At 38.3% G+C, this 23,404-nt stretch overlaps 3 protein-coding genes across 5 annotated transcripts in view; 1 reads left to right on the forward strand and 2 right to left on the reverse strand.

Moving 5' to 3' along the window:
• Nucleotides 1-7,457, reverse strand: part of ttll5 (tubulin tyrosine ligase-like family, member 5) — a 45,222-nt gene extending 37,765 nt beyond the window's left edge. The window contains 9 exon segments of the mRNA XM_063909193.1: nucleotides 1,068-1,152; nucleotides 1,237-1,306; nucleotides 2,924-3,006; nucleotides 3,141-3,271; nucleotides 3,551-3,657; nucleotides 4,444-4,526; nucleotides 4,630-4,736; nucleotides 6,841-6,994; nucleotides 7,341-7,457. Of these exon segments, the coding sequence (XP_063765263.1) occupies nucleotides 1,068-1,152; nucleotides 1,237-1,306; nucleotides 2,924-3,006; nucleotides 3,141-3,271; nucleotides 3,551-3,657; nucleotides 4,444-4,526; nucleotides 4,630-4,736; nucleotides 6,841-6,899 (725 nt within the window). The 5' untranslated portion in view covers nucleotides 6,900-6,994; nucleotides 7,341-7,457.
• A 409-nt stretch (nucleotides 7,458-7,866) lies between these two features.
• erg28 (ergosterol biosynthesis 28 homolog) lies at nucleotides 7,867-9,729 on the forward strand. 2 transcript variants are annotated; one of them, XM_063908695.1, is made up of 5 exons: nucleotides 7,867-7,941; nucleotides 8,317-8,472; nucleotides 8,720-8,810; nucleotides 8,899-9,017; nucleotides 9,137-9,729. In XM_063908695.1, exons 2-5 carry the CDS (start codon nucleotides 8,340-8,342, stop codon nucleotides 9,223-9,225), a joined length of 432 nt encoding a protein of 143 aa, XP_063764765.1. In that variant the 5' UTR covers nucleotides 7,867-7,941; nucleotides 8,317-8,339; the 3' UTR covers nucleotides 9,226-9,729. The 2 variants fall into 2 exon arrangements, with proteins under 2 accessions (XP_063764765.1, XP_063764764.1); XM_063908694.1 differs by having other exon boundaries at nucleotides 7,881-8,032.
• Nucleotides 9,730-10,116: 387 nt separating this feature from the next.
• LOC134881393 (heme transporter FLVCR2-like) lies at nucleotides 10,117-22,880 on the reverse strand. 2 transcript variants are annotated; one of them, XM_063908690.1, is made up of 11 exons: nucleotides 20,784-22,878; nucleotides 18,755-18,896; nucleotides 17,199-17,339; nucleotides 16,218-16,285; nucleotides 15,855-15,958; nucleotides 14,523-14,633; nucleotides 13,851-13,956; nucleotides 13,648-13,759; nucleotides 13,043-13,110; nucleotides 12,069-12,187; nucleotides 10,117-11,112 (listed from the first exon to the last, which is right to left on the reverse strand). In XM_063908690.1, the coding sequence occupies exons 1-10, from the start codon at nucleotides 21,432-21,434 to the stop codon at nucleotides 12,113-12,115; spliced, it is 1,578 nt and encodes a 525-aa protein (XP_063764760.1). In that variant the 5' UTR covers nucleotides 21,435-22,878; the 3' UTR covers nucleotides 10,117-11,112; nucleotides 12,069-12,112. The 2 variants fall into 2 exon arrangements, with proteins under 2 accessions (XP_063764760.1, XP_063764761.1); XM_063908691.1 differs by lacking the exon at nucleotides 12,069-12,187 and having other exon boundaries at nucleotides 20,784-22,880.
• Between the last annotated feature and the right edge of the window lie 524 nt (nucleotides 22,881-23,404).

The raw sequence follows: 23,404 nt of genomic DNA on the forward strand, positions 1-23,404 counted from the left end.
AAGTCTCTGGCAGCATTTGAGAGGAGGGGATGCCACATGTGCAACAGTGAGAATTCCTTTGCAAAAACTGTGTACCTGAATACCAACACAACCAGAAGGAATGTCAGGAGATAAAATAGGGATTCAAAATTTGAACCTGATTTATTTCCACACAGTTGATCATCAAGCCAGCAAACAACAGGGCGGTGGCACTTTGTTTCCAGCACGTACCTCTATCCGATCAAAGCAAAAAGCCGCTTGTTCTATAATCCTGACTTACCTGTGCCATAAAAATAGCCTCTTTGTGATTAACTCATTATTCTGTCTCTGAATAAAAACAAATAATATACACAAAATCATTCAAGATAATCTTTGAACAATAACACAATCAGCTACATTTGATAAGCACATCCTACAGCTGGAACAATAGAGGGCTTTGTTTAAGTCCCTACCAGGCAGCAGAAGGTCTGAAGAGTTAAGACTGACCTCTTGTGGGCACTGATGGAGCTCCTGTGGATGCGCCTCGAGTGCAAAAAACCAAGCACCAGATAGGACTGACACAATTGACTAATTTCATTATGGATTGATCTGGTCAATTGTTTTTTGGATAAATGGATTTATCGTGTAATCTATGAAATGTAAAAAAAAGAAATAGGGAATTTGTATGTTTAGTCAGTCCAAGAGCCAAGTATTTAGCAGTATCTGATACAGAGAAAAGCAGGTTATACCCTTAATAAAATGGCTAAAAACAGCATTTTCAGACACTTTTGCTGATTTTCGTTGATGATTTATCTAATTAATCCTTACTAATTGAAGCAGCTCACTGCCCAGAGCACTGAAAATCAAATACCGTACACTCTTACTCATAAGTTAATTACTAAAACTGTTGTATATGTTCTTTAAAATACAAATTAATCGTTATGGGGCTAACATCTATAAAAGCAGAAGTGAACGCTCTATCGACTTCTCGTTTTGAATACCAATTGGTGATATCGATTTTGAATAAGATCATTGATGCCTGCATAGTGTCAGGTCATCATGTAACCTAATCATGTCACAAATAATGCAAAAACCCACAGTCAGCTCACCTAGCCAGGCCCTCCTCATACACGTAGATGAGAACTGGATCGTATGATGTCACCAACACGTACAACCGCACATCAAACTTGAACTCTGTAAACAAAAATAATTCACACATCTTATATACTTACATATTCAAATGTGTCAGCAGGAATTAAGTTGTGAAAAAGAACTCACCATCTATCAGGAGTGGGTTATTAATGTAGCGAGACACCAAGATGTTCTCATCCATTGAAATCTGATTTGGCTGCAGATGATAAACACAAACAAATATATTATTTACACAATGAGGACGATGAATCCAGGAGATCATTATCACCTTAACAAAGTGTTGAGTTTGTGGACATTGGTATGGGGGAAAATGTAATAAATTGACCAGTTAATGTAGCCAGTAGATTATTTACAACAGTGATGAAGTTAAATGGCATTTTCAAGAGGATAAGTGTGACCTAACAAACTCAATAAAAACCTCTCATTGGCAGAGTATGAAAAGCATTTTTATGGCAAATGTATTGTTTTTTATGTTCCACAATCCTCCGTACTGTAAATCCAATCAAATACAAGAGCATTCCACACAGATGATGTGACGCTGCTGTTAACCATTAACATCAAAGAATTATCTAGAGGAGTTAGAGCCTGCAACGACACTGGCCATAAGCAGGTCAACGTTCAATAACAGCCTATAAAAACACAACGTGGTGGTGGGAGATGGGTCATTTATGAGGTTGAAATGTGTTGCAGGTGGCGAAGTTGAGAAGGGATGGGATGGAGGGGGGAATAACCTCAGTGCTGGCTACAGTTCAGAGAAAACCTGAACCCCAAAAAAAACTTGAACGTATTTCTTTCTTCTCTCCAAATATCGCCTTGACATTCTTTCCACTGTTTCATAAAAATGCCTGAGAAGAAGAAGGATCGTGCATATGTTTTCCAACCTTGTTGAGCTCCTCCAAAAGGCCAGAGTGATTTACTCCACAAAGCATATTAATGTCTGAATCACTGGTTGATATTACTTCAAAGAAAGCTGTATCTGCATACACCCTTCCACGCACACACACACACACACACACACACACACACCATCTGGCTAACTGACTCTTTTAGTCACAAAGTATGTTTTTATGTCATTATGCTAACAGTTAACTACCACTAAGTTTTTCATTAAGCTGTATTAAAAGTTGAACACATAACATTCGGTTAGCTTAGCTATAAGCGTATTTTCCCAGATGTCATGGTATCCTTTAACACACTGCTTTAATCACACCCATGATCTCACATGCAAAATAGTGGCAGAACTCTGTTTAAACCCCCTTTACTACTCAATATCCCTATCCATACAAACACATGTCCATCAATTCATTCCAGCTTCCAACATTTATTTTGGGTCGCAGCATTTGTCTGAAACGCGTGATGGAGTGGTGGATAAGATTTAAGGGATAAGAAAGACAAAAAAACATGATTATGTTACATGAAGCGATGCATGACCTTGACAGCTCATTCTTGAAAAGCTAAAATGTTTGTGAGAGCCTTTTTGCTCTGGAACAATGTTATTCACTTTTTATTTATCATTAATTGTCAATTTTAAATCAAATAAGGCAAAACCACATCTTCCAGCTTCATAATTTTGATTGGCTGCTTTCCCCTATCTTACATTATATTAAACTATATAACATGAGCTCTAAAAGGAAAAAATAGTATCATGGTATATGCACCTTGTTAAGTTGTAACTTAAAACCTTGGTTATGCACTGTAGAAACATGATATACAGATTTTTGATCAGAAAAGCAACAATTTGAGGAGATGGAAAAAATACTTTTTACCAAATCCAAGGTTAACACTTTGGGAAAGTCTGAGGATTATAACTCACATTGCTGACTAAGTAGATGCCTCGCCCTCTTGAAGATGCCACTGGTTTAATAATCCAGGGTCCTTTGTCCTTGGCAAAACAATCTTAGATTGAGGCAGGAAGGTTGGGAAGAGATTCAAAGAGAAATACAAATGTACATGTTTAGAATGTGCAATGCTTTCAAACATAAGAAGAGGTCTACTCTGACAAACAGCATCAGCAGAGAGGTTTTTCTTACTGCAGAACTCCTGGTACTCCGAGGGAAGCACAAAGGTCTGAGGAACGATGTGGAAGTTTTTGAAGCCGTGCGTCTGCTGCATTCGCTGGATGTTTTTGTATAGGCGGTCTTTACGTGTCAATTCATACGACCTGGAAATGAGCAGAGTCTCGGTTTTAAAATGCTTCAGCACACGACTTCTGACAGAACAAAAATATATATACGCATACATAACAAGCAATAGATCGCCCTCTGCCTGACAGCGTGATACATTTCATGCTCCAGAGAGGCACCGGTCCAATCCAAACGCGCTTTGCAGTGGAAGCCAACAAACACACTGCCTGAACTGACAGGCTAAGAATGGCTCAGTGGGGATATTTATAACACAGAAAGCAGTGGCAACACACGTACACTATCAGACACTATTATACCTGGGAAAGTGGTTAACCTTCTGGAAATCTTGAAGGCTGCGTAGTATGTAAGGTTTGAGGTGAGATCCGGTCCACATGAGGTTAAAGTCATTGCTGTTTGGGTGAACCTGAAGAAAGACCATTTAGATTCAGTGCACAAAAAGCAAATCACATTCGCAAAGGGATCATTAAAAAAGACATACAACAAAGCCATTGCTGTTCACGTTGAGTTTCAGATATTTATTTTAGATATATATTCAGATATCCATCACATATGAAAGCCTAGTTAAATTCAATCCAAGAAGCAGATGGTACACCAATAACCTGGAGAATTACACCCGGCTCTTTTGGAAATGATCACATGACAAGTGACAGATCTTCATCACCCTAACATTATTTCATCAGTTTTATTTTTGTATTATTCCAACAGTTCGCCAGGAGGCAGAATTCACATGGGCTCAGCAGGGGAGGGGCGAGACAGATGTTTGCAATAAAGGCTTATTGAAGTTTGGCTCTGTCGTGGCAGGGATAGACACTCGTCTGACTTTGATGATGGATATTTATTTTAAGGTGAATAAAAACAGGGCTACAATACATTATCATAAAGAGCAGAGATGTAAATAAAGGATGTTCAAATTCTCTATGTATCCTCTTTTGCACATCCTGCAAGTGTCAAATATTGCTAATAGTATTTGTGTTATTTATTGCATATTTTAAATAAAATGTTCTATTCTATATTATTCATTTATTGTAAACACCAAAACACTAGGGCAAATTCCTTGTAAGTAACAACCTACTGTACTTGGCAATCAACCTAGTTATGATTTACATAAATAAATGATAAAAAAATAGGCTAATTATTAGGTTAGAAAGGTTAATCTATTCAATTTGAATGATTTAGTGGGGGACGTTACCTCATGGAATCCATGATTGGTGAGTATTCCACGTACCAGGCGGCTCTCTGTGCGCACGATCTTGAAGGCCAAATGATATCGCTCTAAGGACACATTTTTTTATTTGTATTTCATTCATTAAAGGCTCAACATTTGTATTATGGCATCACTACTTTACAAAAAGTCATTCACAGACTTGAAATGTACCTCCAATAGAGCAGATTTCCCCATCTTTTGAAACAGCTGCTTCAGGGAAAAACAACAGAACTGGGATTGCCTTGCTGACGCCGCTCCAGGCAATGCAGGGATGGTCTCTATTGGACAAACGATCAAAAGACACATAGTCACAGTTAGGAAAAAAAAGTCTGGGACCCAGAAAATAGTAAAGAAAGTTCCAAAAATAACAAGTTTGCACAGAGAAAACTACCCAGGAACAGTATCATACCAAATCACTCCAGAATGATGTGAAATAACCTCTTTGGGAAGTTTAGTGTCTATTTCAGGCATATAGAGACAGAACCACATGTCCAGGAGGTATAGGACAATAACAAACCCACATGCTGTATTAATAAACACGCCTGTAAAACCGCAGACTATCTGATTATACCAGACACAGCCCGCTTATCATGGGCTAAAAACAAGATAAGGTACATATAGCATGATGATGGAGAAGAACTCAATCAGGCGTGGCCGGTGTTGATAAGGTGGAGAGGCATGTAAACAATTGCTGCCCCTAGCTCAAATATCTAGGTGTGTCAGACAATGCTGCAGATAGATTTTTTTTTTTTTAAACAGGGTGATATTTTTAAATATTCAAGCATGTTGTTTATTTTGAACAAAAACAACTATAAGGACCATTGAGATTGTACACAGGATGTGAAAGTCTTACACAAAAGGCTAAATTGTTGCCATCACTGTGATATTTTGTGAAAGTAAGACTATTCAAGCTGCAAATATTTGGTTAAAGCAATATTGCTAGTCTACCTGTACATGTGTTTGTCTTTATGTGTGCTGTGAGCCTTCTGTATGTGCCGGTAATGCTTTACTTTGCATTATCCTTTGCATTATTCAAGGTTGTCTGTCGTCATAATCTTTAACTGTAATGTTGACTAATACAAACCTCCCCCTAACAAATGAATTCAAGTCCAAGTTAAGACCAATTTGAAATAAAATCAGAATCAGAAATCCTTTATTAGTCCCAAAAGTACAAATTGTACAAAAATGTGCGGTACATATTTGTTTGGTAATAAAATTGAAGTCGGACAGGTTGCTCTCCCACAAATACTACATTTCTCTAACATAAAATCCAAATGTTCTACTACAGTAGCGTGTGATAATAATTTATAAACTCATTTCTGCTCTGGTTGCATCTAAATACAGCCCCATCAGTGAAAAGAGCCCTGGTCACTGGGAGGTTAAACCCTATGCAATCTATACTAAGCTGATGGAAGTTAAAGACACAGTGTCACCCAGTGTGCTATGACTAAGTATAGCTTAAGAGGGAAATATAGACAAGATAAATTAGAGCAACTATTGCAGCTATGATCTAGATGCTCTTCTCTGTGATACAGTTCAACTTTCATCAATTATGCAAAATGAAAGCTTCCTTGAGGTGTCATTCTGTCTAAATGTACCTTGGCTTAAATTATTAAACGGGGCTTCTTCTATAATCCTGCACACATGACAGATTATATTACATGATCAATAAACTAAGGAAAGTGTCTTTCACAGTACAGCTATGACTAAATGAACAATGCTCATGGTTTGCAAGGTGACACACTGATACTGTACTTAAAGGGAAATCTAGTGCGGTATTACGGCTGGATCAGTAGGCTAAAGATCTTACTGACACGGAAAGCGGACCGAGTAATTCAGAGAGCCTTGTCCACAAGCTGCAGGGACTGTGAGCTAAATCCTACTCATCTTCATAGTTTGCAAATGTCTAACTGCTATGAAAGCGATGCAGAAAATATCACTGGATAAGCGTGTTTTAAAGGGCAGAAATACTTCCACAAAAGCGTATATGATGAGATATGAGATGTAGGTAGGAATAATGTAGTGCACAAGAATGAACACTTACTTTAAGTTTACATTAGTTTGTTGAATTTACACAGACCTGCTATTTAAAGGCTACACAAGGTCACTGAGGGGATTTTTATTTTTGATGTGTGGGTGGTCAGTGTGATTTGCATTTTAAGACTGATAACTGACATTACCACAGGTCTTAGAGAGATGACAACAGAAAGGAAAACAAAGAGACCAGAAAGGGGTCCTTATTTAACATCAAGATTAAGGGTCAATGGTTGTATGCTAAGAGAATAGAGAAGGAATTCAACTGTTTCTGAGGCTGACTGCAGTACACCACTGTCACTATTATGTGACTCTATGGTAGACATGGTATTATTTGCAAACACTTACTCTTGCTCGTCTTCTGAGGAGGACTCAGAGTCCTCCTTAACACGGACCACAGCAGGCATCTTCAAATTGAGAGAGTACGAGCTGCCCGGCTGCGAGATCTCCCTGGGATCAAGTGTCTTGGTTTCACCATGGCACCTGAAGCTACCAACTCCAACTGCAAAACACCAGACATTGCATAGCTATAATGTCCATTCATGCAAAATATAATATTAATACGGAGGCTAGCGAACAAAGAATGGTTATTCGTATTGTCCCGAAGTAGTGTTTCCGATTTAGAACAGGTAACCGAGAACAGATGCTTGTACCTCTAGCTCTACCTGTATTGAAATTATCTTTCGTTACAGTGGACGTTAAGACTAAACCCAGACAGGCAGCCAAACAATCGTTAGCGTTATAACACTCTATGCATGCTACTTTAGGAACAGGAAGCTAGCTATGTAAAGTCTGCTTAGCTCGAGGCGTTTTTTTAATGCAATACAAGCACACAAACGCAAACTTGCCTTTAACTCTGAGAACCAGCTAACTGCTAAGCTAGCTGGTATCACCAGGGCCAGTTGATCATCGCGGTTAATCTTCCTGGTAACTACAACAACTGAGTAGCAACAGAGCAGGGAGCATGCGCAGTCAAGGACAATATTTATTTGTCCAAATGACCGAACTTTGCTTTGCATCCAGTGGTTGGACGTTCCGCTGGCGTAGCAGTAATTGTATGTAACTCAATGTCCTCAGTCTAAAATGACAATTATAGTATAGGCCATTCGGTTTTTTTGTGATTATATACAGCATATATTTGATAAAAGGGAACATAAGAGACATATTTTTTCTGCTTGACCAGATGTCACCAAAACACAAGGCGACTAAAAGCATTCTCTTGCATGCTCTGTACTCTTTGGTTAAACGCAACCTAGCATACAGTCTACAGGTGACCTAATGTCTTGATTTCTATTGGTTGGCGAATGAAGTAGGCGGAACCCGACTGCTCGTATGGGCCAATCATATGAATGGTACGATTGGATGGAGCCATTTCTTAAGCTCTGCTACTGGTCGACCCCGCAGTTCAAGATTGAAAGACTTGCCATTGTGAGAAAAACATCATACTGGGTTTGTTTGAGTCCTATTTAATTGTTTTATGTGAAGTTCTTTCTTCTGTCTAAGGAACACGTTTACATGGTATTTCTATAAAGGCCGCCAGGTAAATATACGAACAAAATATTGTAAATACTTTATTATTATTATTATTTTTTATCATAATAGGCTTGTTAATTGTATTAACAAGGTTGAATCAACGATAGCCTACTACGCCACGTTAGTTATTGCTGAATATCTCTCGTTAGACAGTCCTGTGGTGTGTCAGTCAGGTAGCGACACCTGTTATTCTGCCTTTATGACCATCGAGCTGCACATGCATTTACCTTGAGTTTGAACATGTGTATACTGCACTGATAAATAACATCATGGTTTTTGACTCGGTGACAGGTGCGTCTCTGAAAAAAGAAAACATGAGTCGCTTTCTGAACGTCCTGCGGAGCTGGTTGTTGATGGTCTCGGTCATCGCGATGGGAAACACTGTGCAAAGTTTCAGAGATCACAGTTTTTTATCAGAGAAGCTCTACACAGGCACGCCAGAGTTTGGTGAGCAAAACAGATTTGATTGACAACAACAATGGACAGTACAACATTACATTTCCCATCATTACCAAATTACATTTTTCACAAGAATACCTTATATTTAGGTGGTGCGTTGAAGAAATAGAGATATGTTCTCAATTTAAAATGTTGCAGTTAACATTGCTCACTCAGTGGTTTCTGTTGGAAAATATAAAGGTTGCTTTGTTGACTCTTTCATTTCTGATTTTCTGTTTACTTTTAATTTCCTCAGTTAATGGTCTCCAAGCTCGAACATTTGGTATTTGGACGTTACTGTCATCGATTATCCGCTGTTCATGTGCCATTGATATCCAGAACAAAACGTAAGACAGCTTCTCACTTCGTGCACCTCCTGTTGTGTTTCTGTTGGCAGTCTTCATACCATTTGTTTTAACTGTGTGGCTCCTGCAGGCTCTATCACATCACCTTATGGACATTTGTGCTGGCGTTGGGCCACTTCCTGTCCGAAGCCTTCATCTACAAAACTGCTCCTCTTACCATCGGGGTCATGGCTCCTCTCATTGTAGCAAGTGAGTGAGCAGTGATAGGAAATACAGTATATTATCACTAAATTATTACATTTTAGGGGTGTATTGTATTATTTCATATTTCGTTTGAATCTTTATAGCATTTTCATGTGTTTTTCTAGGTTTCTCCATCATAGGAATGCTGATTGGGTATCAGTGCATCCCAGAGTCACAAGAGGAAGTCGGAACACGACAGAAGAAGCGTAACTGAGTTTTGAATTTTCCATTGCCCCTCAAAGTGACCACCAGGCACTACTGCACTGGTTCTCCTACAGTGCTGCTGCTTGCCTTGAAGAACATGAGATCTGTTTGAACATTAATTTCACACTGTAACACTTTATGTTTTTAAACTGACATTTTACAGTTCAGAGCAATCAAACGTTCTGACAGAAGGTCATGTTACGCTAGTGATTCATCTGTGCTGGTTAATAACTCATTAATTCTCGAACGATCAATACAAGGAGTCTTCATTCAGTAAGTATCTTCACTGTCAGGCTAAATCTCTATGTGTATATGCTTATAATTGCTTCCACTTCCTATACATTTTTTTTATTCATTATCTACCAAAGAACACAGATGACTATAGAGTCTAAAACTATGCTCTTTATTACAAAGTCTCATAAACACAAATATCAAAAATTATTCTGTTTTTTTGTTTCGTGCTGTGAAAAGTTTGTACACCCAATAATTGTCCTATAAACATTTAAAAAGTGAATTGTGTAGATTTTTGTTTTTTTCTAACTATTTCCGGTTCATGATGGACATTTTAAATTCAGTAAACATGAGCACACTTTTATATTTATGAGGTATTTAAGGCACAAAATGTACATTTTTAAACTCCCCCATTATGTTCAAAGAGGCATACAGTGACACCTTTTTGTTGGTCCACACAGATAGGGAACAAAACAAGCTGCATTTAGTCCTCTTATTCATAATGTAATGTTGCGGTGTGTTTACTTGATAAGTTCGATAAGTGTCATAGAAAACACTACACTGTGGATTCAGTCAAAATACAGAGAATAGATAAGTTGTTGTGGCTGGTAAAATCTAGTGTGAAGAGTTTTTCACAGCAGAGTAAAATGAACTCAAATAAACACAAAAATAAAAACTGGCACCTCATAACATTTATTATAAATAGGAAAATCTAAAGACAGTCCCCACGGAACATAGTGTGAATGACACACTGTCACTTTTACACAGCATGAACTACATTTCCCACTAACAATTTTACAACCTAAGTAAAAGTACACATTACAACATATATTGTGCAACATGACAACTGCAGTAGATCGGTTTGCCTTCCGTCTCGATTTGAGCCGAGCTAACATTCCTCAAGCTCCAGACTTTCTTGCTTGCATAATCCAGATATGTATCACCAGTTGTGTAGTAAGGATCACTTACAGTTACACAAAGACAAAACTGATGCACGGCATCAATTACATTTATCATTAAAAGTATGCAGAAATTATTCCTCCATGTGATCCTGGATGGCAGGCAGAGATGATAACAGGAGAGGAAAACACGACACAGTTTTACTCTGCACTCTAATGAATGCCTTCAGCATTTAAAGACTGAGCTCACTTACACACAATATTGGTCCAGCAGCAGGAAACACATTTTAAATATTGCTTGTTAGATCACTAAATTAACAATGAAGGATAAAGTGTGTGTTTCACTAGGCAGTAGCATTGCACTGAATTGAATATTGGATAAAATTAATGTTTAAAAAGATGATTAGTTAAATGGTTGTTAAAACCTATGAGGATCTGAGTGCGTTCCACTTGTGAATGATTGCCTTGTGCTTTGTTTTGGAAGAGCTAAATTGCACCTGGGTATTAGAGTGAGTCTCTGGTGTTTGAATCAGTGTGGCGACGTACAGTACATCAAATGTGGGACAGAGCATTGCTCAGAGTGATTCGCTCTTCACTGCAGATTTTTTTCCTCTGGCCCCTGTGTGGGTGTAAATGCATGTTAAAGTGTCAGTATTTGTGTTTTAATCAGTCAACGGCGTGCTTGTCAGAGTCTGTCCTCCTTATCATTTCCCCTCTTTTAGAAGTCCAGGTGGAGGTAAGGCTGCTTCTAACTCAGCCGTCGCTTTCTGTAAAGCACAAGGACACAAAGCAATTACTTTCACATATCGTCCAACAAATGAAAAAAGATGACACAAATTCTCCTCTCATCACAGCAATCAGAAAGAAAACTGAATGTTAACATAAACCACATTATTCAGTTTATTTCTTGAGAGTTTAACATCATATACATTATAATTCACCTCTGGCATTAAATCCATGTTATCAATACCTTGTTATGTGCTGATCAAATCTCTCAGTTAGTAATCAGGTAATCACAAATGTCTAATGATCGCTTTGATTTCCTTTAAACTACAGATTGGATTCAGGCAACAACAAAAAAAACGTGAATGCAGGAAATCATCCGATTAAACAGTTATTTTTATAATGAGTTTTAAAAAAGGCTGAAATCTGAAGATAAAATAATCTATTCCACCGTACCAGAAGGTGAACCTGTTTGACCTCCATGGATATACGTATTCAGTACAGTGCTTTAAAAGTAAAGGAACTTTAAAAGGCATATTTTTCGTTTAAAATCAAGCATTCACAAATAAGATGAAGTCATCATTGTCAATTGGCCTTTAATTCGTAGGTACTTTTTTAATTAAACCACTAGGGGGCTGTCTCATACCATGAAAGATGACTGTTGCGTGAGTGACACTGAACCAGTCATGCTTTAATTCTAAAATACATAGTGTGTTAATATTCCTGTGGATATCACATATTGTTTTACATCTGTGGTATTTAGATAAGTTAATATCTCACCTGTCAGTACTGATGAAATATTATAATGAGTTTAAAAAAAGACTAAAATCTGGAAATAAAATGTTAATAATAACTAAAGGTTCTCTTTTTGTAAATTGAAACTTTTTTTTAACAGTTTTGCTGAACTTTCTAGAAGATTAAGTGGCTTTTGGAGATTAAAACATGGGTAATTTCCTGTCACATATCAGTTGTTGTGTGTTTGTGTGGAGTATCGTCTTACTGGTGATGAAGAGGTTTTGATTTTAAAGAGGTTTTGGGTTTATGTCAAGATTGCCGTTGCCAGTGGACGCTGCTCGCTGTGGCCCCATAGTCCTTCGCCGATGACTCAGAGCCTGTAGGCTGGAATGACAGCTTGGATGTCACACCTCTGAGGATCCGAGAGGGACCACCTCATGCTCCCCCATCTCCTTCGTCCCACACCACCACCACCAAACCATGCATACCCAAATAATGTTGCTGGCATCCTCACCCAGAAGCTACACTTCCACTGCATTTAGTAAGAAGAATATGGCCTGCATCTAGTCATTTAGCAGTAAATAATGCCAAATATGATGAATTAACAGTTTTATTAGATATATATTACACATTTTGGTCTATTACTACTTATTTCAACTGCTGTGTCTGTATTTGTATTTATCTCACTGCTGGTTCTTCCATTCCATTAATAAAAAGGAAATTAGTGTTGGTCTATATAATGTAAATTATTTTAGTGTGCAGGAATACTATATTGAGAATTTGAATAATGTTAACAGAAAAGAAAAAGGGAAAGAAGAAAAATTGTTTCCAAGTTTGTCTTAGAGAATGCGATGAGTGAGGCTGAGAAGCACTGTATAGGTTATTTTAAAATGGCATTCATTTTCAATAAATTAAACCAATTTTATTTAATAATTACGAGTGTTATCCTATCATTAGAGTGATTTTTAAATGTTTTATCTGTCATCTGCACTCTTTGCCAGTGAAAGTGAAAACAATATTGAATTGCTGAAGCAACAGATGGTAAACATGCTGTTAGAGTGAGTTGGAGAGCTGTCAGACAAAGCAACATTTTGCCTTGCTATCTGAGAGTAGAATAGGATTTTAGTGAGTTCAGACAGAGTTTCATGCAGCGATGCCCCTGTGCATGCCTGCAGCAGTGTGAGGGCAACAGAGAAGACCCCACCTCTGACTTCCTGTAGCACACTCAGGTGTACTTACACTCACTGTCCGCACCTCAGCCTGTTGAAGGTTGGCTTTCTGCCGTCGCAGGTCGGACTTGATGAATCCTGAGATAAAAGGGTCAGAAAAGCTTATTGAGGTTCTGCTCTTATTAAAGTTAGCTCAGTATGTTTTTTCCAATTTGGCACAATTTGTGTTCATTTGGTAATCATCATCATGATTAAAAATCAAATGAAATAGCACATCAGTGGGAACTTCTTTCTGGACAGCATTATGCTGTGTCACAGGGATACCTGCACTAATCTGCTACAACTTCAGGAACCTTACAATGAGTTAAGAAAATAGCAACATGTGTTTAGTTCCAAAACTTAATGAATCTTATGTAAGTGAATACTTACAGGTTAAATGTAAGATAATATAAGATGATTGTGTTAATGAACAACCAATATATGGCAATAGGCAATCAGCATAATACTTTAAAAGTTAAGAAATGTTAGAAAGCATTCCGTCTTTAAACCTTAAATACACATTGTGTTAAAATTCCTGTGTGTTAATATCATTCACAGACATGTGTTAATAGTTTACTTCTTTAAACTGCAAAGTTGGTTTAACTGTTGTTGTGTTTTGATAAGTTACTATCCTACCTGTCAGTACTGATCCTATAAGCAGGAATATACACAGGAAGATGTTAGCTGCAAAAGTGCCCCATTTATCAATAATCTTCCCCTGGGAGATGGTGAAAATGATTCCAAAGATCTGAAATGAGAATAAAACATTTTAAGTGTACGGCCCAAACCAACACATTTTGTATTTTGACTTTTTTTTTAACTTTGCTAACATTACTGACCTGAGCTGAGCAGTTAAGCAGTCCAGAGGAGGTTCCCTCTGATTCTGGATAGGTGAGCTCTACTGCAAACTCAAAGCCAAGAGGAAGATATCCCGTCATAAAGAAGCTGCAAAGACACAGGCAGAGACTGAAGGTCAATTAAAGGCCGAACAAAAGTGTGTTATCCGCATTGTTTTCAACCAAAAATAGAGCAAAAACAAATTTAAAAAGGAAGACAAGACCATATTGCTGTACAATGTAAAGTCTGGGTTTCACCAATGAAAACCAACAAGGAATTGCTATGGAAACCAGTTATGGATTTAATCAGCTTAACCAAAATCGCAATAATTGTAAAGACAAATCACGTGATTTGAGGAATTGGTGGAGCATTAATATTGCTTTGACAAAGCAGCAGAAATGCAAAGAAACATCAACTACAGACAGAATGTTTCATGGCATTATTTTCAACGTAAGAAGTGTTAAGAGTGCAGAGCTACTAAGCCTGCCTTTTTTAAATCCACAATGGTGTCCTTCTCTGACTTAATCTGGTAAAGACAGTAAATACATTAGTTTCGCAATGAAAAGTGTTTCTGAGAGTAGAACTCCTGGTACCATTTGTTCAGTTTGTTTCTCTGATAGCACCATCCCCCACCCCCATGACATGTATTGCCTTTCTCTGCAATGGTTACCTACCCTAAAGCTCCAGCTGTGACAAATACCAGCCACAGATAACCCAGGTTGAGGGTGAAGGTGTAGACGATCATCCCGATCAGAGAGAGGAGATACACAGCCAAGGTGGTTTGTCTGAGAAAACAGGAAAATAAGAGTTTAAAAAAACGATGGTGATCAACTGCCATGCATTCACACACACGAAACACCATTTGTAGGGACGCACCCAGATACCATTGTAACTTTTAGTTTTCTTTTGTGCTAATTGCAAAAGAAGCTGTTTAATCAGGTTTTTTTTACACATTTGATGACTGCTGGTTATAGGGTTGCATTGTAAGGAAAACTTGTTTTACAAGATCATCTATATAACTAGCAGGGTTAAACTTTGAACAGTAAGGGGAGCTGGTAGCACTTCTCCCCCACACAGAACATGCATCACTTGTATCTCATGCATTAAATGCAAGTGTATAATGCATATTATGAGACCAACCAGGATTAATGCTAACAAATAAAACAAGTCTTTACAACTAATAGTGATAAAAAAGTATCACATCTTTCTATTTTAAAATAACCTTAAAAAGTCATGTTTATTTTGTGCCAGAGCAGGTATATTTTAAAAGATAGTTGTCTTACGAAACATGAAATTCCTCACTAATCCTAAGCCTAAACAATATTCCTAAAAAAACATGTTTGTTACTATAATAGAGTCCTTTAACTCTCTCCCACATGAGACAATAGAGGGTCAACTTAAATCGGGGCCTGACTGTTTTGACAGCCAAGTATTGTAATGGCATGTAAGGAATCTGAGGTCCGAGGAATTTCCTAATCATAATACTTTGCAAGCCAGATCAGTGTAGACGGTGTAGCAAACATCTAACACTCAGAAAACTGCTGTGATGGTTACTTACTGTATTGATATGCTTGATCAAGACAACAGTACATGATCAATAATCAGATAGCAATAAGATATCTTCCCTTTAAGGTTAAATAACTGTTATTTTCCAGTTGTAATGTGGAGGACTAAGATGTGACCCGGGAGGAGCAGCAGAGTAGAGCCTGTCAGTTCAGATAAGCAGAGAGGGACCTCACGTATAAAACTCAGCTCCACTGGATTCTCATTCGTGCCTACTTTTGTTCAGAGTGAGCACGAATTCACATCTCTCTGTTGATGGGTGAAATAAAATAAACCCCTGAGACTGAAAATAACTTTATAGCACTTATTGCACTAAATTTGTGGCATCGCAGACTCCCATTCAGCTTCAAAATGAAGTATGTTGAGATTCTGTTTGGTTTCTTGTCGATGCCTGAAAGCAGTACTTTCGATCAGTGTGTTGGTGCATAGGTCAAATATCTTACTTGTATGTTTTGGTCTTGTCTAGCCAAATGCCACATAGGAGGGACCCAGCCATGCCAGCAACAACGATTGTCAGACCAATTCTCCCAGCATTCACCTCTTCACCCTGAGAAAAGAAAAAATAATCTGGGATAAAAGACCATATTAAATAACACTTTGCTTCATGCAGGAAGTTCAGAGACATAACATACCCCAGGTATCTGTGTAAGGGTCATCCCCTTGGCTGCTTTATGGTTTATCAATTGCAGCAAAAATGTCTACATGCGGGTGTTATTGATATGCCACAAAAGAACGACGAAAAGAGTAGGTCAAAGAAAGAAAGAAAGCCAGAGTGAAATGAATGAGGTTCTCACACTGGGACTTACCGGGTAATGATCAATGATCATCCGATTCAACAGTGTGGAAATAGAATAGAAGCAGCCGACGTTCAGTCCTGCAGACAACAGACAAAAATCAGTGTATTTTGAGAAGACCTGTTGGGAAAAAGGAAGGTGCAGATGGGACCTCTTGCTACACCCTTAAACAACAGCTGACAATCTCACACATGAAGTCCAATAAAGCGTTTAGACTTCGTCACTACAAATACGTTTATTTATAATAGAGCACAAACACACAAAATTACTTTAAAATCACAGGTTAAGGGTACACATTTACAGACGAACACATCAATATGCATTGTACTGTTAATTATTTACATTTGTTTGCAGTAAATAGTGACCTTTGAGCATAGCAATATGACATCTGAAAATACCCTTAAAATCAATAGCTCATGTGTTCTGATGACACATCCTCAAATCTAAAAGAAACAGTGAGGTTCAATAAAAAGGATTCCGGCAGCTTCAACTGCATTAATGCACCTTTTCTCAGGCTTGTAGAATCTTTTGCTTTAAATCTACATTTTGTGATTTATTTATTATCCTCACCTGACTATTTGATGACAGTAAGATGTTGTGGGATGACATCATCGAGACACCATTATGACACAGCCTTGTGTAAAGATCTGGACTTACTCCACCACTATCTTTGATATCTTTCGATATTAGCTCCCTACAGCACGCTCAAATTAGTGTTTTTGGACAGTTAACTAAAGTCATGTAAGGAACTGTGAAGCAAAGCAGATACAACATTCTCATTTTTAAGGAATCCTAATGAAGGATAAATGCAGACCATTTGCTAGCTCTAGCAAGTCAAACATGAGGTCTTTGTTTTATATTAGAGGACTTAGTGGCAGCCTTGGAGAAACAGAGGATCATAAAACACCAACAGTCCTCTTCCTTGAGACAATATGCCTTTAGTGCCTTGTTTGTGGAAGTAAACACAGATTAAAGCAAGAGGAAGGGACCCACCATAGCTGACCATCAGGAGCATGAAGGGCTTGTTGCGCAGCAGCCTCAAGATAGAGGACAAATACGAGTTCTCATCAGAGGGGGTGCTCCTGGCCTGAGCCTGTGCCTGGGAGGGAGGGAGCTCAGGTTTTTCCTGAAATACTGGAAGACAAACAATCAATATTTCAGGTTAGGAAGTTACTTGTGTGTTCTTTAATTAACTTGTTATAGAGCATCGTCTTTTCAACCAGTGATGGGGGTATGGCCCAGAGTGACGCTAAGGGTTACATTTAGAGGCGGAGAAGTAAAACATGTGTGTGTGTGTGTGTTGTTTCCATTAACCACGCTGTACCTGTTCAAAATTGCTAAATGAAATGTTATTATAAGCCCACACTAAACCACATATTTTGTTATTTTTACACGGACAGATGCAGAGGACATTTTTACAAACTAAATACTTATTTGTAAAACCAGTCCCTTGATTTGCTTTCATATCTGATCTGATATAATCAACATTATTACCACATCCATGATGAATAAAGTAAGTATGGCATTGCAGGGCCCACACAGCTAACTCAATAATAATAATAATAATAATAATAATAATAATAATAATAATAATGTTAAATTAAGCCATTCTAAATCTAATAGTGGTTATATTATTGAGTTTTATTATTTTGATGGTGGGTTAAAATAAAATAACTAGAGGAGTCTGTATATATTTACCAGTCAAACCATTTCATATTTTACGTCAGCAGGTTAGCTATACTGCCAATATGCTCTTATCATAACTGGGCAGTAAAGAGTAATACTCAGGAGGATCATCACAAATTTGTTCTATGTTTTTTTTAAATGAACATAAAATGTAATGTAATTCACCCAAAACAGTTTTTTAGTTATTAGACATCTTCTCATTATGTCATGGGTTTGTTAAAACTGTTGAATTTGTTTTGGCTGTACAATTTACCATGTTATCATACCAGATTGGTAATATCACATAGCGCCTAAACACCTCCCATATAACAAAGTGCATCCTGTGATAAAGCTTCAGCATGTTTCCCTTTCTGTCGGTGAGTTTGTGTCCTTCATGGAGGTAACATGGAGCTAACAAAGCTGATGATGCCTCCCTGAGTGCCTGCATGGATTTCACATCTGTGTCTGAACAAATCTCATCAAAAGGTTAACAATTACAGCAATTACTGCAGCTGCTCATCCAGCGGACTGTGATGCTGCTCAGTTTTCAGTAGAAAGCACATCTCAGGGAGACAGCAGCGCTGCCTCAGGAGCCCTACAGCTCTACCATCAAAGAATGAATGAAATGGGGTGTTGAACGTTCAACTCTAATGGTGCAGAAACCCTACATAGCATCACCTGAATTGTCATCTAAAAATACCATTACAATGTCACCAAAAAGTGTAATTGACATTACAACAGGTTTTTTTTTTCTATTTCCCTCAAGTGACTGTGGGAGTTATACGCTATTGAAAGGGATTTGCAGTGGGTCATTATTGCATGAGTGAGCAAAGAGCCCTGACACCTCTTACCAACTCTATGAGCCTGTGGATGTGAACTCTTACCAATGACCACGAGGATAAAGAGTAAGGTGGCCACTCCTGCGCTGGTGTAGAACATGATTCTGATGTAGTACGCCAGCTCATCCACATCGTCCACATTAGGCACAAGGATGGGCGGGAGCAGGAACCCAATGGCAATACCCATCTGTAGGTGAGAGGAACAACATGAAAATCTGTTGTTTCTGCCTCCTACACATGTAGCAAATGTGAAGAATTATTTTTTTTAAAGTGGGAAATACAGAAAAAGACAAGAAAAACTAACAGAAAAGTTCAAGAATGAGCTTATTTTTAAGCCTGTTTGAAGGAAAACAATGATTCAACAAAAGCGTTGTGAGTGATGACTATTGCAACAAACACTTATTTACTGTATGTAGTAATTACATTCAAAATATGTCATAGCGTGATATTGATAGTAGGACATTTGCTCAAAAACTGTTCTCCCAGAATTGACTTAGCTTAGAATTACTACATTACATTTTTCAGTATTTCCCAAAACGTAAAATTATATCTTAGTACAGCTAATGGAAGGGGTCATATTTTGGGACATGTGCATGACATGAAGATACAATATCTGTTTGACTTCTTCAGATACTAAACCTCCCCCAACAACCCTAAGCTCTACTGGATCAGAGGGAAATGGAGGGAAATATCCACATTCAATACCACGAGTAGTGCCTGGCCTCAAAAAACATTCCAGAGGGGACACCAGTTGAAGCCAGAGAGGGAAAGTTCCTAAATTAAAACAAATCTGTGGACAGTTTGCACAGAAATATATCAGACCCCGTTCAGTCCTCTTAATGTAGCAGCCCCTATAAATAGCATAGTATAGAATACGCAATAAAAACGTTGATACTTTTAGCAATAATTGTTCATTTAACTTGAAGTCATTCCGAAACTGTTTTGTAACTGGGTAGTCAGCTCTGTACACAACTTTATGTACAAATACATAACCTTAAATATTTGTGCATTTTGTAAAGAAGTAAAGAAAGTCTTTAAAACTTGTCAAACTTTTAGAACAAGCTTATTCTTACTTTCTGCAAATCACGGACCTCTTATGAAGTTTCTTTTGGCTCACCATCTTTATCTGTCTTTAAAGGCCTTTATGGAAGTCCTAACACATTTAACAATTTGTAAACGTTCAAGGGGATATGTGAAAAACTACAGCATGGAAGCATCGGATTTAGGAAGCGGAGTCAAAGGAATAAAGTCGTGGTGAGCAGGTAAACATCATTAACAATGTGTCCTTTCATCTTCAGCGACGAGGAGCCGGATTTAAGCACAAAACAAGAACATGTGTGACAATCATAGACTGTATATATAAAGGGACAATGGCCGGTGTGCAGTGTTTGGACAAATACAGGTGAGAGAGACATTTCACAAGAGGGATCAGACCTCTTTTGATAGTAAATGTTTACGTATAGGGTCCAAGACTATGGTGTGATCACAAGGCATACAGTACATATATAGTCTGTTCTTGATCTGTAGTATCCATTCTTTGTTTGTATTGGCTTTCACAGAAAGGCAATTTTAAAGCTAAAATTATCTAAAGCCAGATTCTTCCCTTTGTGAAAAACCTTCGGCTGCAAAACCTGTTTAGTTATCATCTAATTCATGAGTTTAAGACCCCATTTTTTTTTAGGAATTTCCTTCTCTGCTAAAGATTAGCTCGGGTGCATGAAATGTACATTTCCTCAACATATAATTTAGAAATACTTTTACTTTTTCAACACTATGCTGAAGGTGTGTTGCGAGAAAGTAACTGTAATCTCAGATAAATAACTTAAATTAAAAAAGCCCTAACCCTGTAAAAAATAAAATCCTCATTCAACATTTTTACTTCCTGGTCATAAGTAAACACCAATGAGGCTGCTGTGAAGCTACATCCGGCAAAAATGTGCTCTAGGTCTGTTCATTGACATTTCTCCTGGCAACTCACACGTACAGTTCTCCTAACACAAATATGAGAAGTTCATAACATGATTCACACACTGCCAAAGAGGTTTTTTAGCAGAAAAGGCAAATTGAGACACACCTGGTTTCCCAGAACACCAACGGAGCAAGCGGTGGAGACCTCCTTCTGCCCGAACCACAGGGATGCAAGTCTGGACGGGATACCCAGGATATAAACTGTGGCAATCGAACACACAAACTGGCCGAGGAGGGTCATGGCAAACATGTCTGGGTGGGCGGTTCCAGTCTTTATCCAGGCCCCAATGCAGTTAAAGGCTGCGCCCACCACCAGAACGTCCCTGAGGCCTCGGTTGTCGAGCACCCACATGACTGGCAGAATGAGGGGGATGTAGGTGAGGAAGTAGATCATGGAGAGCCAGTCAAGGGCCAGGGAGTCAATGTTGTAAAACCGCATAAAGATGTCGCCGATGATGCTGTACTGCAGCCACATGAAGGCATTGCTCATAGAGTAAGCACTGAAAATGAATAGCATGAGCCATCGCCGCTTGTACAACTTGGTCTCCATAAGTGGGAAGATTAGTTCAGTGTCCATGTCCGAAATCTCTGGGGTGTCACTGTTGTCGTCCAGCGGCACCCGGCTGTACTCCCCAAAACTTTGTTTTCTTGTTGGAGAACAATCAAGGCCTCCAGCATCGCAAAGGTCTTGAGGGAATTCCTCCTGAGAAATCATGTTGCTCCTATGTAACTTCTTTCCTTGAGGCTTCTGTAGCATTCATCAACTGGAGGGAGGAGCAAACCTTTCTCCTGGTCTGTTGCTCTTTCAACACTGGGACAGTTTATAGAATTCGTCCTCCCTACTATATGATAATCATATTAAGCTTGCCAGCTCAGCCCATTATGGCAAACATTGCTTACAAGTCCGTTTGATTTAGCAGAAGAGGATCTCGGATGCAGTTTGGATATAATCAGCGACGTTGGAAAGTTCTGAAATCAGCCAACTGTTACCAGACTAACCTCTGGTCTTTAACACATCTTGGGTCATGTGATAAAAACTTCCCATTCACACACCTCCTGCCATCATCTATCTTTATAGCAGGTGGTGAGTTTGAATATATGCTAGTACGGTGGTTTTATTGCAATTTAAGGCACATGACACAAACACAAATATGTGTACAGAGGTGCTTATTACCATGGAGGGGCCTGCCAATCAAAGACTGCAAGTTCATCAGAAAAAAGCCTGAAGACATAATAGAGATGTATTTAAAGTAATCCTTTAATTAAAAAAGGTGCTGATTTTGTAAAAATATTCAACAGAATTCATATAAATTTGAAGAAGCTCTAAAATCCCTTAAAAAGAGGTTTGCTTACTTATGCTTATTACTACAGTGTAGTAATAATATCTGGTATCGAATTGGAATCAATGGGTTACATAACATGGAAACTATTTAAAAGAAATAAGACTTTTCAATAAAGAAAATGCCTAACTGTCTCAACAATATAAACAAAGATAAAATATAAATAGCCCAAAAGTCCTATTTTTCCCAGTGTAGTAACACAATACAAAGTCACATGACATGAAAGCTATCGAAAGTAAATTAACTTATATTTAAATGAAGTCTATTCATGATTCGAAAAGCACTTATTTCACTGATACGGGCAAGATACCACGGAAGTATCGGAAATAACATTTGATAGTATATGGTTGTGTGTCATTCAAACAGTCCTGTACTGACCGTCCCCTGGCTGCCAACAATCGGTGCAACTGAGTGACAGGCAACGCTGCGAATGTCTGACGAATACACAAACTAAAAGAGACTTCCCCGCGGTGCTGCTCTCGGCGACCCGCAGCTACAGTTTATATGTGAGGAAAACTCCATTCATGGGAACAGAACCGGAAGGAAACGCAAAAACAAAACAGTGGCAGTAACGATTACCAAAAAAAAAACGCAATACAACGCTTACCCACGGCGCATCAGATAAACCGATCCTAGGCTCATATCTGAAACACTTTCGGCCTTTGTGCATTAACTTTCTCGCAGTCCATTTACGCTTGCCTAAAGTGACGAAATGCGAACACGAGCAGTAGGCTAAATAAAGAAACAGCGTGGTATGTTAAGCTATTTTCGCGATAAAACATACGTAATAGTTCAGAGAAACCGTCTGTTTACCATACCTGGAGCACGGCAACACCGTCATTATGCAATGTATGCTGACAAAATAAGCTAGCGAAGGTGTGCACGTCACCACAGATTTGGTTCCACCCTCAGAACATATTGAGCTGCCGTGAGTATGCATTGGAATGTGGCTTTAAAATACGCTTGGTTTTTCCTATGATTATTTTACACATAAGATGAGACCTTGAAAAAGTGGTCTGTGGGGGAAAGTAACTACAACTTTTTTTTTATAGGCAACTATGTTGACATTTTTGAGAACTTTAGATCTAGTTCATTTGTTATTTACATTGCATGCTGCCATTGAGCGCGCACGCACGCACGCACACACAAACCACAATGACCTTATTACGTTTATAACGGCAAACCAGTGGTGTAGCTAGGCCTATTTTAGGTTGGCTTCAGCCCTTTTTGACTTAATTGTCATTGGTTATGGTATTTGTAATACTTTGATCGATTGATATATTTTTCACATTAGTGTTTAGAGTTGTGCCCCCTCCCCTTACCAAGACCACAAAGTTTTATTAGAGCATCTTAATTTATCTCTCAAAGTGCACCAGATTCATGCAAT

The sequence above is a fragment of the Eleginops maclovinus genome, chromosome 19 (assembly GCF_036324505.1).
Source record: "Eleginops maclovinus isolate JMC-PN-2008 ecotype Puerto Natales chromosome 19, JC_Emac_rtc_rv5, whole genome shotgun sequence".
NCBI lineage: Eukaryota > Metazoa > Chordata > Actinopteri > Perciformes > Eleginopidae > Eleginops > Eleginops maclovinus.

What these genes read in the sequence shown, in the direction of transcription:
- erg28 (XM_063908695.1), top strand. Translation starts at nt 8,340, where the DNA reads ATGAGTCGCTTTCTGAACGTCCTGCGGAGCTGGTTGTTGATGGTCTCG. An exon ending in CACAGGCACGCCAGAGTTTG is followed by an intron (nt 8,473 to 8,719) that starts GTGAGCAAAACA and finishes TAATTTCCTCAG; the next exon opens with TTAATGGTCTCCAAGCTCGA. An exon ending in ATTGATATCCAGAACAAAAC is followed by an intron (nt 8,811 to 8,898) that starts GTAAGACAGCTT and finishes TGGCTCCTGCAG; the next exon opens with GCTCTATCACATCACCTTAT.
- LOC134881393 (XM_063908690.1), bottom strand. Translation starts at nt 21,434, where the DNA reads ATGCTACAGAAGCCTCAAGGAAAGAAGTTACATAGGAGCAACATGATT. An exon ending in CTTTATCCTCGTGGTCATTG is followed by an intron (nt 17,340 to 18,754) that starts GTAAGAGTTCAC and finishes TTTGTCTTCCAG; the next exon opens with TATTTCAGGAAAAACCTGAG. An exon ending in TGATCATTGATCATTACCCG is followed by an intron (nt 15,959 to 16,217) that starts GTAAGTCCCAGT and finishes TTCTTTTCTCAG; the next exon opens with GGTGAAGAGGTGAATGCTGG.